The sequence below is a fragment of the Haliaeetus leucocephalus genome, unplaced genomic scaffold (genome assembly GCF_000737465.1).
Source record: "Haliaeetus leucocephalus isolate CR32 unplaced genomic scaffold, Haliaeetus_leucocephalus-4.0 Scaffold0, whole genome shotgun sequence".
NCBI lineage: Eukaryota > Metazoa > Chordata > Aves > Accipitriformes > Accipitridae > Haliaeetus > Haliaeetus leucocephalus.
In genome coordinates, this window is record NW_010972436.1 from 30030889 (window position 1) to 30044956 (window position 14068).

The following is a 14068-nucleotide window of genomic DNA, read 5'->3' on the forward strand; positions in this document are numbered from 1 at the left end:
TTTGGGGAGCCGGGACACCGGGGGTCCCGGCCCGTCCGCCCCGGTGGGGTGCTCGGCTCCGGGTCGGAGCCTGGCAGCCACGGCGTGCGGGTGCTTTGGGGTGTCAGGGCAGCCCCGGGACAACACGGGGGGGGCTCCGGGGGCGGCCGGCCAGGCTCCCAGCCCTGCAGCGGGACCCTCGCGTGGCGCAGGGGCACCGTCGGGGTTTTGGTCCTGTGCCCCTGTCCTGCCGGCGGGAGCGGAGAGCCGCCGTCCGTCCCCGCACAGCGTGGGCCCCCTCCCTGCCCTACAAGCCCCCCAGCCCGGCGAGCCAACATCCCCCCCCAGGCTGGGCTGGGTCAGAGGGGGCCACAAAGCCCCCATGGCACGTGCCCGTCACCTCTAGCACCCTGCAGCCCTCCAGCAGAGCCCCCCAGGCTGGGGCTGCCGGCAGGGACCCCTCAACTGGGAGGACTCTGCTGGTGGCCAAACCCCCAGCACCCCGACGGTGGGGAGCAACCGTGGGGCCGGTGCTCAGCACCCGACAGGGTTCATGCTCCGCTGGGGCGGGACAGCTGGCACGGCATGGCACAGCGTGGCACGGCACAGAGCGCTGCCTGCCTCGCCGGCGCCGTGTCGCAGGGCGGGACGGGACGGCACGTGCCGTTGTCATCCCGCGGTGCCTGTGCCGCGTTTTGCCAGCGCTGTTGGCAGTTGCTGCGAGGAAGGGCCGGGGCTGCCGGGGCAGCGCGGGGTGAGAGGTCTGCACTGAAGGCTGCGGCAGAAAAGGGGGATCAGCTGTTCCGCATCTCTGGGGACAGCGTCGGTCACGGCCGGCTGCAGGCAGGGATGCGGCCGAGCGGCCGACCACTCCCTCTGCCCCCAGGTCCCCCAAGGATGTGGCTGCTCTGGCTCGCCTGGGTGCTGCCCGTGCTGGGCATCGCAGCCAGCTCCAGCCCCAGCCCCAACCCCACCGCACCACCCCTGGACCAGGCCTCCATCTTCGCCGACCTGACTCCGGCGGAGCTGCGGGCTGTGCGGACCTTCCTGATGAGCCGCCCGGAGCTGGGGCTGTCCCCGAGCCGCAGGGGTCCCCTGGCCAAGAACACCCTCTTCCTGGTGGAGCTGCTGCCCCCCAAAAAGCGGCTGGCCCTGCACTACCTGGACCGGGGCGGCCCCCGGCCACAGCGCCAGGCTCGGGCCGTCATCTTCTTCGGGGCGCAGGCAGAGCCCAACGTCACCGAATTCGCCGTGGGACCCCTGCCCCGGCCCAGCTCCTACCGGCCGCTGCGCTTCAAGGGGGGCCGCGCCGTCCCCTTCACCGCCCGGCCCATGACCCAGCTGGAGTACGAGCTGCTGCACCGCACGCTGGCGGAGGCAATGGAGCCGCTCTACCGGCTGCTGCGCGACTCCACCGGCTTCTGGTACCACAACTGCTCCCGGCACTGCCTGACCTTCTCGGACATCGCGCCGCGGGGGCTGGCGTCTGGCGAGCGCCGCAGCTGGCTGATTCTGCAGCGCTTCGTGGAGGGCTTCTTCCTGCACCCAGTGGGGCTGGAGGTGCTGGTGGACCACCGGGACCCCGACCCGCGGCGCTGGGCGGTGCAGCGGCTCTGGTACAACGGGCAGTACTTCTCCAGCCCGCAGGAGCTGGCCGAGCAGTACGAGCGGGGGACGCTGGCGGTGGCCCGCCTGGCCGAGCCCCCGTTCCAGCAGCTCTTCTCCAGCTATGAACCCCGCGGGCGCTTCACCACCGGCACCCCCACCGAGGTGCATGGGGCCAAGGTGTGCGAGCCGCAGGGCCAGCGGTACCGGCTGCGGGGCAACCAGCTGGAGTACGGGGGCTGGAGCCTGGCTTTCCGCCTGCGCTCCTCCGCCGGCCTCCAGCTCTTCGACCTGCGCTTCAACGGGGAGCGCCTGGCCTACGAGGTGAGCGTGCAGGAGGCCATCGCCTTCTACGGGGGCCACACGCCGGCCGCCATGCAGACCAAGTACATGGACGCCGGCTGGGGCATGGGCTCCGTCACCTACGAGCTGGCCCGCGGCATCGACTGCCCTGACACGGCCACCTACCTGGACGCCCACCACTTCTACGACGCCGACGGGCCGGTGCGCTTCTCCCATGCCATCTGCATCTTCGAGCTGCCCACCGGCGTCCCGCTCCGCCGCCACTTCGACAGCGACTTCCAGGGGGGGTTCCACTTCTACGCCGGCCTGGAGGGGCAGGCGCTGGTCCTGCGCACCACCTCCACCGTCTACAACTACGACTACATCTGGGACTTCCTCCTCTACCCCAACGGCGTGATGGAGGCCAAGGTCCACGCCACCGGCTTCATCCACGCCACCTTCTACACGCCGCAGGGCCGGCGCTACGGCAGCCGCGTCCACAGCCATGTCCTGGGCAACCTCCACACCCACCTGGTGCACTACAAGGTGGACCTGGACATCGCAGGTGCGGCCCCCCGCCGCCCCCCGGCCGGCCCCTCCGGCTCCGGGGAGGGTGCTGGGAGGTGGCACCAGACCCCACATGGAGTTCCAGGGGCTCGGGAGCCTCATCCCCAGGGCACCGTTGCCGCCCGGACCCTCTTGAAGATGACCCCCCCCACCCAGGGTGGTGTCGCTAGGGGGTCCCAGCCCCTTGCCCCGGGTGGGCTGCCGTCTGTGGGCTGCCGGTGCGCCCCGGGCTCCGCTGCCGCTCACGGCCTCTCTGCTTGCAGGCACCGGCAACAGCTTCGAGACGATGGACGTGCGCTTTGAGAACATCTCCAACCCCTGGAGCCCAGGCGCCCGCGTGGTGCAGCCGTGGCTGCACCGGCAGCCCCGCCGCAGCGAGCGCCAGGCTGCCTTCCCCTTCGGCAAGGCGCTGCCGCGCTACCTGCTCTTCTACAACCCGCACCGGCACAACCGCTGGGGCCACCCGCGCAGCTACCGCATCCAGCACAGCTCCCACGCCGGGCGGGTGCTGCCGCATGGCTGGCAGGAGGAGAAGGGCATCTCCTGGGGCAGGTGGGGTGGGGGGGTCCCCGCAGCACCAGAACATGGCTCCTGCCGGTCCCGGTGGGCTCCGGCTCGGCCAGCCCCGCTGTCTTTGTGCTGAGCCACGAGCGTTGCCCGGCCGCCATGGTCACGGCCCGGGGACCTTCCCTGACGGCATCTTGTGCCCTCAGCTCCCTGTCCCCACCCCGGCAGCCCCTCTGCAGGCTGAGCTGGTCACGGTCACGGCCACCGCCATCCCTGGCTGCCGGGTGACCCCCAAAGAGACCCCCCATTCCTTCCATGCTACCAGGAGCAGGTGGTGGCATCTGCCCAAGGGGCACCAAGGTCCCAGATATGAGCACCCCGGCTGAGGGGGACCCCGGCCCCCCCCCCCAGCCTAGTACAGTAAGGATGCAGCCGGTGGCCTCACCAGTGCAGACTGCCATGCCGAGCCCCCCCGGAACTGGGGAGCCGTCCAGGATCCCTCGCTGCGTGGCTGGGCAGCACGTGGCACAGCTGGTGGAGCCTGGGCAGGGGTGGGAGATGGGTCATCCCCCCACCCTGGCACCCACACAACGTGGGTCTGCTCCTTGCCCCTGGCAATGGGCCTGATCCTGCCCCTGTCCCTTGCAGGTATCACCTGGCCGTGACGCGGCACCACGAGAACGAGCCCACCAGCAGCAGCATCTATGCCCAGAACGACCCCTGGGAGCCCCTGGTCAGCTTCGAGGGCTTCCTCCGCAACAACGAGACCATCGAGGACCAGGTGACAGCTCGGCGTCATGGGGTGGCAGGGACGGAGCCGGGCAGGGGGGCTGCCAGGAGCCGCCGGCGCTCGTGGCGGGGTCCGCCGTGCCGCGTGCCCCGCTGACGGCCGCGGTCCCCTCCGCGCAGGACCTGGTGGCCTGGGTGACCGTCGGCTTCCTGCACGTCCCGCACGCCGAGGACATCCCCAACACGGCCACCCCCGGCAACGCCGTCGGCTTCTTCCTGCGCCCCTTCAACTTCTTTGACGAGGACCCCTCAGTGGCCTCGCGCAGCCCCGTCATCATCCGGCCGCTGGACCCCCCCACCTTCTCCCAGCTGGAGATCCAGCGCTGGACGCCTGCCAGCCCCGGCCCCTGCGTCGCCCCGGGGCCCTTCACCTACAACGGCACCTACCGGCAGGAGTGACCTGCCCCGGGGCTGGCGGGGACGCCGGGCACCCTGTGCCAGGGAGGACAGGGGTGGCGGTAGGGACGCCAAGGTGTGGGCCGTGCCGTGCCGTGTCCCAGGCTCAGTAAAGACAATGCCACCTCCTCCAGCCCCGTCTCTGCCTGGGCCGTGTGGCAGCCCTGGCACCGCCACAGGCACTGGAGCCGGCACGGACACGGTGAGCGCCCTGCCCTGCTGATCGGCTGTTGCAATATTTAATTATGCCACCATTCAAGGTTGCTCCCCCCCCACTCTGCACCCTTCCCCTGGCCTTTGCACCCCCCTGGGCCGCAGCCCACATGGGATGGGTCCTGGCATCGCCCCCCCACGCCCCATGGGAGGATGTCCCCGTCCCTTCCCTCCTGTGGGGTCTCGTCCCCCCTCCCCATGGCACCATCCCGGGAACCACCGTGGTGGCACAGCTCTGCCGTGGCCCCGTCCCGCAGCGCAGCCGCACACAGAGCCGGGGTGTCTGTCCGGTTTATTGGGGAGGGGGCAGGCGGGGGGCACCTACCGCAGAAGGCGACATGCAGGGCTGTGTTAAACGGCAGGTCGGGCACACGCGGTGCCCAGCTACGGGATGACGGCACGAACACGGCACACGCTACCAGGAGCTGGCGGGCGAGCGGTTGGGTGGGCGGGAGCCCCACGGCCCCCAGCCCTACCCGTGCCCCCTCCCCACCGGGGCATCCCCCTCCCTGTGCGTGGGGTGGCACCGGGGGCTGGGATGTTGCTGGGGGGCTGTACCCCCCTGCCCCGTGCCACCAGCTATGTGGGGAGAGCGGCCGAGGGGGCCCCCAGGCTGGGGGGATCTGGGGGAACTGGGGGGCACCAGTGGCTGGCAAGGGGGGCACCCCCCGGACACACAGTGCTGCCCCACGGGCACACCGACATCGCCGCCGGCAGGGCCACCCACAACCGGGACAAGGACAGGGACACAGCTTGGGCGGGCACCCGCCACGCACTCCGCCCCGCGCTGCGGCTCAGCGCACACGGGTGTGCACACGCACACACACATGTGCCACGGCGGGCGGGAACCATGGCTGGGGTGAACATACATACACAGGCACACATGGGCATAGCCTGTCTGTCCCGAGAGAGCAGCCTGGGGGTCCTGGCTCAGCAGGAGCCCCCCCAGGACACACACAGCGTCCCGGGGCGCCGGACACGAGTACACACACACACACACACGTGCGTGTGCACACACACGCACACACACACGCACGGACAGGGCGAGTGCAGGCAGGCAGACCCGCAGCACATGGAGACACACGTGACACGCACACACACGCATGCACACCCCTGCGCAGCCCCCCCCACGCTCCCCCCGCCACGCTGCCAGCCCCGGCGTCCCTGGAGAGGGGGGGCTCTGGCCGTGGGGCAGCATGGCCCCGGCCGGCCAGGGGTCTGGCTGGGGAAGGGGCTGCAGCACTACAAGGAGGAAGAGGATGAGGAGGAGGAAGGGGAGGCGAAAAGCAGCACACGTTTGACAGTCCTGCCAGCCGAGCCCTGGAAGCGCCAGCACGGTGGCAGGGCGGGGGGCCTGGCCCCCCGGGTTAGGCCAGCTAACGTGGGGGTGCCAAGGGGCTCCTGCCGCTCCCCCCCCGCAAGCTGCCGGCGGCGGGAGGGATTGTCCATGGGGGACGGCGGCCTGGAGCCCACTGGCCCAGCCAGCGTCCTGGGGACGGGGGTCCCACGTCCCATCACGCCAGGGGGTCCCGGCCCCGTCCCTGCCCTGCCCATTAACTCCCGGGGTCAGAGCAGTGTCTATGGAGGGTCTGTGTGTCCGGCGCGCCGGCCAGCTGTCCGGGCAGGGAGAGGCGTCGCGGCGGGGCGGCCGCCGGCTCCACCAGCAGCACCACGTCTGGCGGCGGGGGCGGCTCATTGCGGGGGTCCGGGGCATGTGGCAGCTCCAGCGGCACCGGATAGCTGGGAACCTGCGGGAAGAAGGGCAGCCAGCATCACCGCCACGCCAGGGGCAGCCGGGGATGGGACAAGGGGCTCAGTGTGCCACCCACCTGGTTCCGGGCTGCACTGGGTGGCACAGGAGGGGGGCTGCCCCAAGCTTGGGGGGCTCAGGACTGACCCCAACCCTCGCTGGGGCTGGAGAATGGGGTGATGGGGCACAGGAGGGGTCTGCCCCAAGTCTGGAGGCTCAGGAGCGACCCCAGCCTGCAGTGGGGCTGGAGGATGGGGAGCTGGGCTACCCCCAAACCTGGGGGGGCTCAGGAGTGACCCCAACCCACAGTGGGGCTGGAAGACAGGGCAATGGGGCATGGGAGAGGGACTGCCCCAAACTTGGGGGTCTGGGGAGCAGGCTGGGCTCACCTGAGAGAGCGGCTGAATGGGGGTGATGGGGAGGACAGGTTGCAGGGGACACGGGGGGCCGGGGGGCTGGTGGGGGGACGAGACCGTGCTGTAGGCGGGCGGCACCAGCGCGGCCTGACGCTGCAGCAGCTGCATGATGGAGCTGATGTCCGCAGCCATGCGGGTCTCCAGCCTGCTGACAGACACGCGTCGGGGTGTGTGCAGGGCACTGCACGCTGCAGGGCAGCACGACCCCATGGGAGCCCCCCATTCGCCCGTTGGGGGCGATTGGGGGGCTCCCATGGGGTCGTGCTGCCCCTGCTAAGCCCCCCCTGCCCTCCCCAGGTACCTGTTAAGCTGCTTCTGGAGCAGGTCAAGGCGCGTCTCCACCTCGGAGCGCTGGCGGCGGCTCATGGACGGCAGTGGGATACTGAGGGCGGCGTGAGCCGGGATGGTGCAGCGAGGCAGCTCCTGGTACTGCCGCCCCCGGCTCTCCCCCCAGAAACTGAAGATGTTGGAGACCCCCGAGAAGGCTCCTGTAAAGGCAAGGAGGGAAAACATCAGTGTCCTTAGGGTGTCCCAGCAGGCATGGAGCAGGGATGCAAAGGGAATGCACCCCAGCAGGCATGGAGCAGGGATGCATCCCAGCAGGCACGGAACAGGGATGCAAAGGGAATGCATCCCAGCAGGCACGGAACAGGGATGCAAAGGGAATGCATCCCAGCAGGCATGGAGCAGGGATGCAAAGGGAATGCATCCCAGCAGGCACGGAACAGGGATGCAAAGGGAATGCATCCCAGCAGGCACGGAGCAGGGATGCACCCCAGCAGGCATGGAGGCTCCCCCCAAACGGCATGGGGATGCAAAAGCAGAGAGGGTGCAGGGGCAGAGGCTGCAGGGGACGGTGCAGAACACGGGATAGGGATCTGGGGGGCAGGTGGAGCAATGGGGATGGGGGTTCAGGAGCTGCTGGGGGGGTTCTGCAGAACCCTGACCAGGGAGGAGAGGAATGGGGGACCCTGCCACCCCATCCCGAGCCCCTTCATCCCCATCCCCACCTGAGAGGGGGTTGCACATGTCGCCACCCTTGCGCTCCTCGGCCTCGGCAGGTGCAGGCGCCTCACTGCCCAGGCGGGCGCTGCGGAAGGGGGAGAGCGCGGTGGCCCCCGGTCCGGGCGCGGGGGGCTCATCCTCATCGCTGGAGGGGGAGCTGGAGGGGGAGCTGGAATGGCAGGGCTCCCACTCGGCCGGCCCGCGCGGTGCCCCGGGTGCCTGGCAGCTCCTGCCCGGCCGCAGCGCCTTCTGCCCGCTCCGCAGCTCCCCGGCGTTGGCAGCATCTGCGGGGGGACAGGTCCTGGGTCACCACGGCCCCTTGGGGCCTGGACCCCCCACAGCCCCAGACCCCCGACCTCCCCTTTCTCCGTGCGCCGGCGGAAGGAGAGCTTGCGCTTGCGCAGGCGGTTGAAGCCTCTGTCCAGTTCGTCGCTGCCCGGGGAGCCGGGGATCATGTTGGTCTGCGGGGAGAGGGGGGATGAGACTGGGGGGGCTACCAGATCCCGCACTCCAAGCTGGCAGGGACTGGGGGCAGCAGGGAGCTGCATGGGCAGCATGTGGTGCCAGTGTCAGGGCGATGTTGGGGGGCTTTTGGTGCAGTGCCCTCCCACCCAGCCAGACGATGCTGGGGGGCATCCCATGGTGACTGTCCCTCGTCCCTGAGTATCCCCTGTGCCCAGCCCCCCTAGCTTGCTCGGGACCCTCCCCAGGCTCAGCAGAACGGGTGTTTCCCCGCAGTCCAGGCTCCCCCCGCCCCAGCCCATGCCCCCCACCGCAGCCCCTCACATCGCGCAGGTTGAAGGTGATCTCCAGGCTGGACCAGAAGTGGTCGGAGAACTCGGGGTACATGTCCAGCACCTCCAGCAGGTCCTCGCGGTGGATCTTGTGCAAGTCGCAGTAGGTCAGCGCCCGCACGTCCGCATTGGACTTCCCCGGCCGCGCGTACAGGTTCAGCGGCTCCCCAAAGATGTCGTTCTTCCCTGGTGGGGGGGGGCAGCAGCGTGAGAAGGAGGTGTCAGCCCATGGGGCACGGCGGCAGGGCCCCGGCTGCCCGCTGCGCCCAAGGCTGGAGGGGTCCCATCGCCCCCAGCCCCGGCGCTGGGTCCCTGGGGAGCTCACCCAGGATGGCCACCACCACGTCCCCGCGCAGGATCTCGATGGAGCCGCGGGAGATGAAGTAGAGGGCGGTGAGGACATCCCCAGCGTGCACCAGCGTGTCCCCGGGGGGAGCGTGCGTGGTCTTGAACTTCATGGCCAGGGCGCGCAGGCAGCCCTTGGTGGCCCCCTTGAAGGGCTTGCAGTTCTGCAGCAGGCTGCGGTTGAGGTGCAGGCAGATGTCTGCCTGCAGGCACTCGGGGAAGCCCTTCAGCACCTGCGGGACACGGCGGGGGGGGGTGTCACGGCACTGGGGGAACTGGGGGGACCGCAGAGGGGGCCGTGCTGCCAGCTGGCTGCTCACCGCGTTCATGTCGATGCCGTTGGTGTAGGACCAGGCGTGCTGGAAGTATTCCTCCAGGCGCTGGCGCAGCGGGTTGGGGATCTGGTGGAAGCGGATGAACTCGCGGACACGCAGCATCTGGGTGTGGTAGCGCGCGGTGCCCGAGTACAGGCGCTGGATGATGGCCGACACGTTCCCGAAGATGCTGGCGTACATCAGGGCTGCAGCGGGGCGAGCGGGGTGAGGGGGGGGCCCCTGGCACCGCTCCCCCCGGACCTCCCCCACCACAGGGGCTGAGGGTGCGGGGCACCAACCTCCGCTGGCACGACCACCCCCCCTGCCGTGGGTAGCCCTGCACGCGTGTGTGAGCACACCCCCAGCCCCGCCGTGCATCCGTCGTACCCCCTCCTCCAGCCTGGCAGGCACGGAGGGGTCCCGCTGGGCTCCCCCCAGAAATGGGGCTTCTGCGCCCACACTCACCATCGCGCGCACACACACGGGCCCGCGGGAGCACAGCGAGCTCGTGGAGCCGTGCGTGACTGGCCCATGCGCATCCAGAGCTGCCTCATGGGCGTGCTCCGGCTCGTCGCACGCTCACACGCGCACAAGCACAGCGGTGTGTGCTCACACACATGCATGCTCCCACCCACATGCATGTGCATGTTCTATCACACACATACATGCCCACACACACGTGCATGCTCACACACGTGCTTCACGGGCACACATGCCCACTCATGCATGCTCACACACACACACGCACATTCTCACACACATGCATGCTCACACATACATGCTGACACTCACATGCATACTCCTCCACACACATGCATGCTCACACATACATGCTGACACTTGCATGCATACTCCTCCACACACATGCATGCTCACACACACACACATGCACTTACACATGGTTGCTCACACATGTATGCTCACACAGATGCATGCCCACACACACACGCATGCTCACACACACGTACACCCACACACATGCACACATGTCCATACATGCACATGCATGTTCACACACACCCCTACACATATGCACACTTGCACACATGCATGCTCTCACACACATGCACACTCCCACGGTTGCTCACACATACACGTATGCTCACACAGACACATGCATGCCCACACACATACACGCATGCTCACACACACACATACACCCACAGACATGCACACATGCCCACACGTGCACATGCATGCTCACACATACATGTATGCCTGCACACATGCATGTGCACACACAAATATGCTCACAGACACATGCATGCCCACACACACGTGCACACTCGCACACATATGCTCACATGCAGACCTGTGCACGCGCACACACACACACTCACGCCCATGCCCAGGCTCGCACACAGACCCATGCGGGCGCCCTCCGCACCGGCGGGGGCCGAGCGGGACCCCCCACACACATCCCCCAGCGAGCCCCCGCATCGGGCACACGCCGGGGGCACTCACAGCCGATGAGCATGACGCAGATGGAGAAGATCTTCTCGGAGTTGGTGTTGGGGGAGACGTTGCCGAAGCCAACGCTGGTCAGGCTGCTGAAGGTGAAGTAGAGTGCGGTGACGTACTTGTCCTTGATGGTGGGGCCGTAGAGGGGGTTGCTGGCGTTGAGGGGCTTGCCGATCTGGTCGCCCAGGGAGTGGAGCCAGCCGATGCGCTGCCCCTCCACGTTGCCGATGGCGTACCAGATGCAGGCCAGCCAGTGGGCGATGAGGGCGAAGGTGCACATCAGGAGGAAGAGCACGGCCGCCCCGTACTCTGAGTAGCGGTCCAGCTTGCGGGCCACCCGCACCAGGCGCAGCAGCCGTGCCGTCTTCAGCAGCCCAATCAGGGTGGTGGTCTGCAGGGGAGGGGGCCGGGCGGGGGTCACCGAGGGCTGGGGAACCCCGGTCTCCCCGCAGGCAAGGGCGGCCCTGCCCAACCCCCCGGCAGAGACCCCCCCCCAAAAGCGCAGGACCAGGCAGAGTGGGCAGCAGCCAAGCCCAGCCCTCCCAGTGCTCCCCTCCGCTGCCGCACTGGCCCCCGGTTTGGGCACCCCCAGCCCCACCGGAGCAGGGTAGCAGGGCCCATCCTGCCCCAGGACCCCATGCACGCCCCAGCCCCTCGCCCCGCTTCAGGCTCAGGTGCCCCCAGTGCTGCCCCCGGAGCAAAGACCCACCACAGTACCGTGGGCACCCAGCCCTGGGGCACGTGTGGGACCCCCGGGCATCACCCTGCGGGAGGACCTGGCACTGAAATATCACCCAGCACGGCACCGCGGCACCCCAGCGGGGCGGCAGGTACCTCCTCAGAGCCGGAGCCGAAGATGAGCAGGTCAAAGGGGATGGCGGCGACCATGTCGATGAGGAACCAGCCCTTGAAGTAGTGGATGGCGATCTTGGCGGGGTGGCTGACCACCTCCTCGTTGGAGTTGACGTAGGTGGTGCGGAAGTTGATGAGGATGTCGATGATGAACATGATGTCCACGATGAGGTCGACCACGTTGAGGGGGCTGCAGGAGTAGCCACAGTTGTGGCGCTGGGCCTCCTCTTGGTCGTTGAGCAGGAAGGCGGCCGAGTAAGGGGTGAAAATGGCCGTGTAGATGACCAGCAGCAGGATGAGCCAGTCCCACACCGCCTTGAAGGGGCTGTAGTGCAGGATGGTCCATTTGTGGATGCGCGGCGCCTGCAGCTTGTACTCCGGGAGGACGTCGGCGCCCAGCGACAGCACCTGGGCGGGCGGGCGGGGGGTCAGCTCCTGCACCCCCTCCGCCGCCCCGTGGGGCTGAGCCCCCCAGCCCCCCGTCCCCAAGCAGGGGCTGTCCCCGCCAGCCGCAGGCAGGGCATCCCTGGGCTGGGGGCTGCTCCGGCGGGTCTCGTCTGCCCGAGGATGCTCTGGGGCATGGTGGGACCCTGGAGCTGGCGATGAGGGGTGCGGGGGGGACGGCTGGCGGGCACGGCTGGGAAGAAGCTGCCCCACACGGCAGAGCTGCCCCACGAGCCCCCTCCTGCCCCACAGACGCCACCGGGGTGCAGTTCCCACTGCGAACACTCGCACCCCCCCAGCACAGACACACCGCTGCCCTCGGCCAAGGCGCTTCCCCGCATCCCCCCCTGCCCGTGCTGCCCCCAAAGCGGCAGCAGCCACCCCAGAGCTCTGCCCCGGCTCCCCGGCAGTGCTGAGCTCTGCCCCAGCGGGACCCCGGCGCAGCTGCTGCCAAACCAGGGCCGGCAGCCCCGGAGGCACATGGGGACGCAGCTGGGGGCTGGCACGGGCCCCCCGGCCTGTCCCTGTGCCAGGCCAGCCGGGCACAAGTGCCACGGAGCCCCCGCCGCCCCCACGCACCGTGGGGCTGGGTTTGTGTGGGGCCGGGGTCTGCTCCCAGCCGGGTCCCTGCTCTGCTCAGGGAGTGGGACCCCAGCAGCGGGCACAGTGGGGCGCAGCGGGGGGCAGCAAGCTCGACTCTGCCTGCTGAAAGTGACATCCCCCCCCCGGCAGCACCCATGGAAATGAGGGCTGGCATGCAAAGGCAGCTGCAGGGTGTTTACATATGGGGGGGCTCAGCCCCTCCAGGTGCTGCCTTGGCTGTCCCCAGGCATCTCCCAGCCCCCAGCACTGACACCCTCCCCCCCCCGCATCCCACAGGGCTGCTGCTCACCCCCACCCTGTCACGCACACGTGTGTGCACCCACACGTGTGCAGACACGCACACACATGTGCCCGCACACACTCACACACACAGCCTGAGCGTGAGAGTCCAGGGGGCACGGCCGTGCCCCGGCAGCTGCGCCCGTCCGTCCCGGCCGCCTGGCACGGGGATTAGATGTACTGGCCGCGGGATGGAGGGCACTGGCTATAAATAGGGACCGGGCGAGCTGGTGCCATGGGGCAGAGGGGCCCTGTGGTGGGGAGAAGGTGCCAAGGCCGGGCAGCCCCACAGCGCAGAGCCAGGCTGGGCACGGCACCGGCCCCACGGCACCCACTCAGAGCAGCTGCGGGGCTCGGTCAGCCCCGGGGCTGGTGGCCACCGGCCACCTCCAGCAGCTCCACACGGAGCCCCAGCTACCGGAGGGCAGGGACGGGAGCCGGGGCGATGCCAACCGCAGAGCACCGCGCAGCAGGACACCCGGCACAGCCCTGCCCGGCCAAGGGGGCACAGCCTGGGAGCACAACCCTGGAGGTCCCAGCGGGGGTCCCTCCCCACGCTGCCCCCGCACCGCCACCGAGGGGGCCGTCACCCTGCGCAGCCTCAAGGCGCGCGTGAGATGCTCCAGGACTGACCCGCAGCCCCTGCCCACTGCCCCACCACGGCCAGGGCCCACGGCCCCCGCGCCCACCCGGGACATGCCGAGCCACCCATGCCCGGCGGCGGCAGAGCTCCTACCCGCCGGCCGCACCACGGCAGCTGCGCCACGAGAGCAAGAGAGCGCGATGGGGGCACAGCCACCCCTGGGCCCCATCCAGCCCCCCAGCCCCGCGGGGTGCATGGCTGTCGGGGGGGGCTGGGAAGGGCTCCCCAGGCTGTGCCGCCCGTGGGGGCTGTGGGCGCGTGCCGAGCCGGGGGCAGAGTGAGAGGCGGCTTTACATAACCACCCCAAACCCGGAGCCGGTGGCAGCCTGGGGGGACAGAGCCCAAGCCCAGCTGTGGCCACCGCCAGGACATGGGACCCCCGGGGTGGGTACGGCATCCGGACCCTCCTGCCACCCGCGTGGCAGCACCCACCACCCCTCCCCGGCACAGCCCCACGGCCATGGCTGTGCTGGACCCCCCACCCCGGGGGGCTGCCCGGCCACGGCACCGGCTGCCAGCAGGTGCCGGGACCAGGCAGAGCGGGAGAGCGGCGGTACCGGTACCTTCTCCTCCTGGCTCTGCCCCGCGGCGCGGGCGGTGTCACTGTCAAGGCACAGGCAGGTGCCGCAGAGGGAGATGCCGGGCATGGGTCCTGCTCCGGCCCGGGGAGGGGCGGCGGGGGGGCCCGGCAACTCCTGGAGCAGCTGCAGGAGCGACGCCAGCATCCTCACGGCCGCCCGCAGGGCCAGGCCAAGCCCATGGTGTGCCGGCGGCACTCACCCCCCGCCGCCTGCCCACCGGTGGCACCGGGGACACGGCCCCCC

At 69.7% G+C, this 14068-nt stretch overlaps 2 protein-coding genes across 2 annotated transcripts in view; one reads left to right on the forward strand and one right to left on the reverse strand.

Annotated features, from left to right (window-relative positions):
• The first annotated feature begins 564 nt into the window (after positions 1 to 564).
• AOC1 (amine oxidase, copper containing 1) lies at positions 565 to 4128 on the forward strand. Its single transcript, XM_010563572.1, has 4 exons — positions 565 to 2431; positions 2697 to 2985; positions 3589 to 3721; positions 3850 to 4128. Exons 1-4 carry the CDS (start codon positions 565 to 567, stop codon positions 4126 to 4128), a joined length of 2568 nt encoding a protein of 855 aa, XP_010561874.1.
• Positions 4129 to 5891: 1763 nt separating this feature from the next.
• The window catches only part of KCNH2 (potassium voltage-gated channel, subfamily H (eag-related), member 2), a 25170-nt gene continuing 16993 nt past the window's right edge, over positions 5892 to 14068 (reverse strand). The window contains exons 5-14 of the mRNA XM_010563583.1: positions 11258 to 11683; positions 10427 to 10814; positions 8969 to 9168; positions 8629 to 8881; positions 8296 to 8489; positions 7859 to 7970; positions 7515 to 7793; positions 6806 to 6992; positions 6478 to 6649; positions 5892 to 6086 (exon numbers count right to left, since the gene is read on the reverse strand). Coding sequence (XP_010561885.1) covers positions 5892 to 6086; positions 6478 to 6649; positions 6806 to 6992; positions 7515 to 7793; positions 7859 to 7970; positions 8296 to 8489; positions 8629 to 8881; positions 8969 to 9168; positions 10427 to 10814; positions 11258 to 11683 — 2406 coding nt within the window. The remainder of the gene's footprint in view (positions 6087 to 6477; positions 6650 to 6805; positions 6993 to 7514; positions 7794 to 7858; positions 7971 to 8295; positions 8490 to 8628; positions 8882 to 8968; positions 9169 to 10426; positions 10815 to 11257; positions 11684 to 14068) is intronic.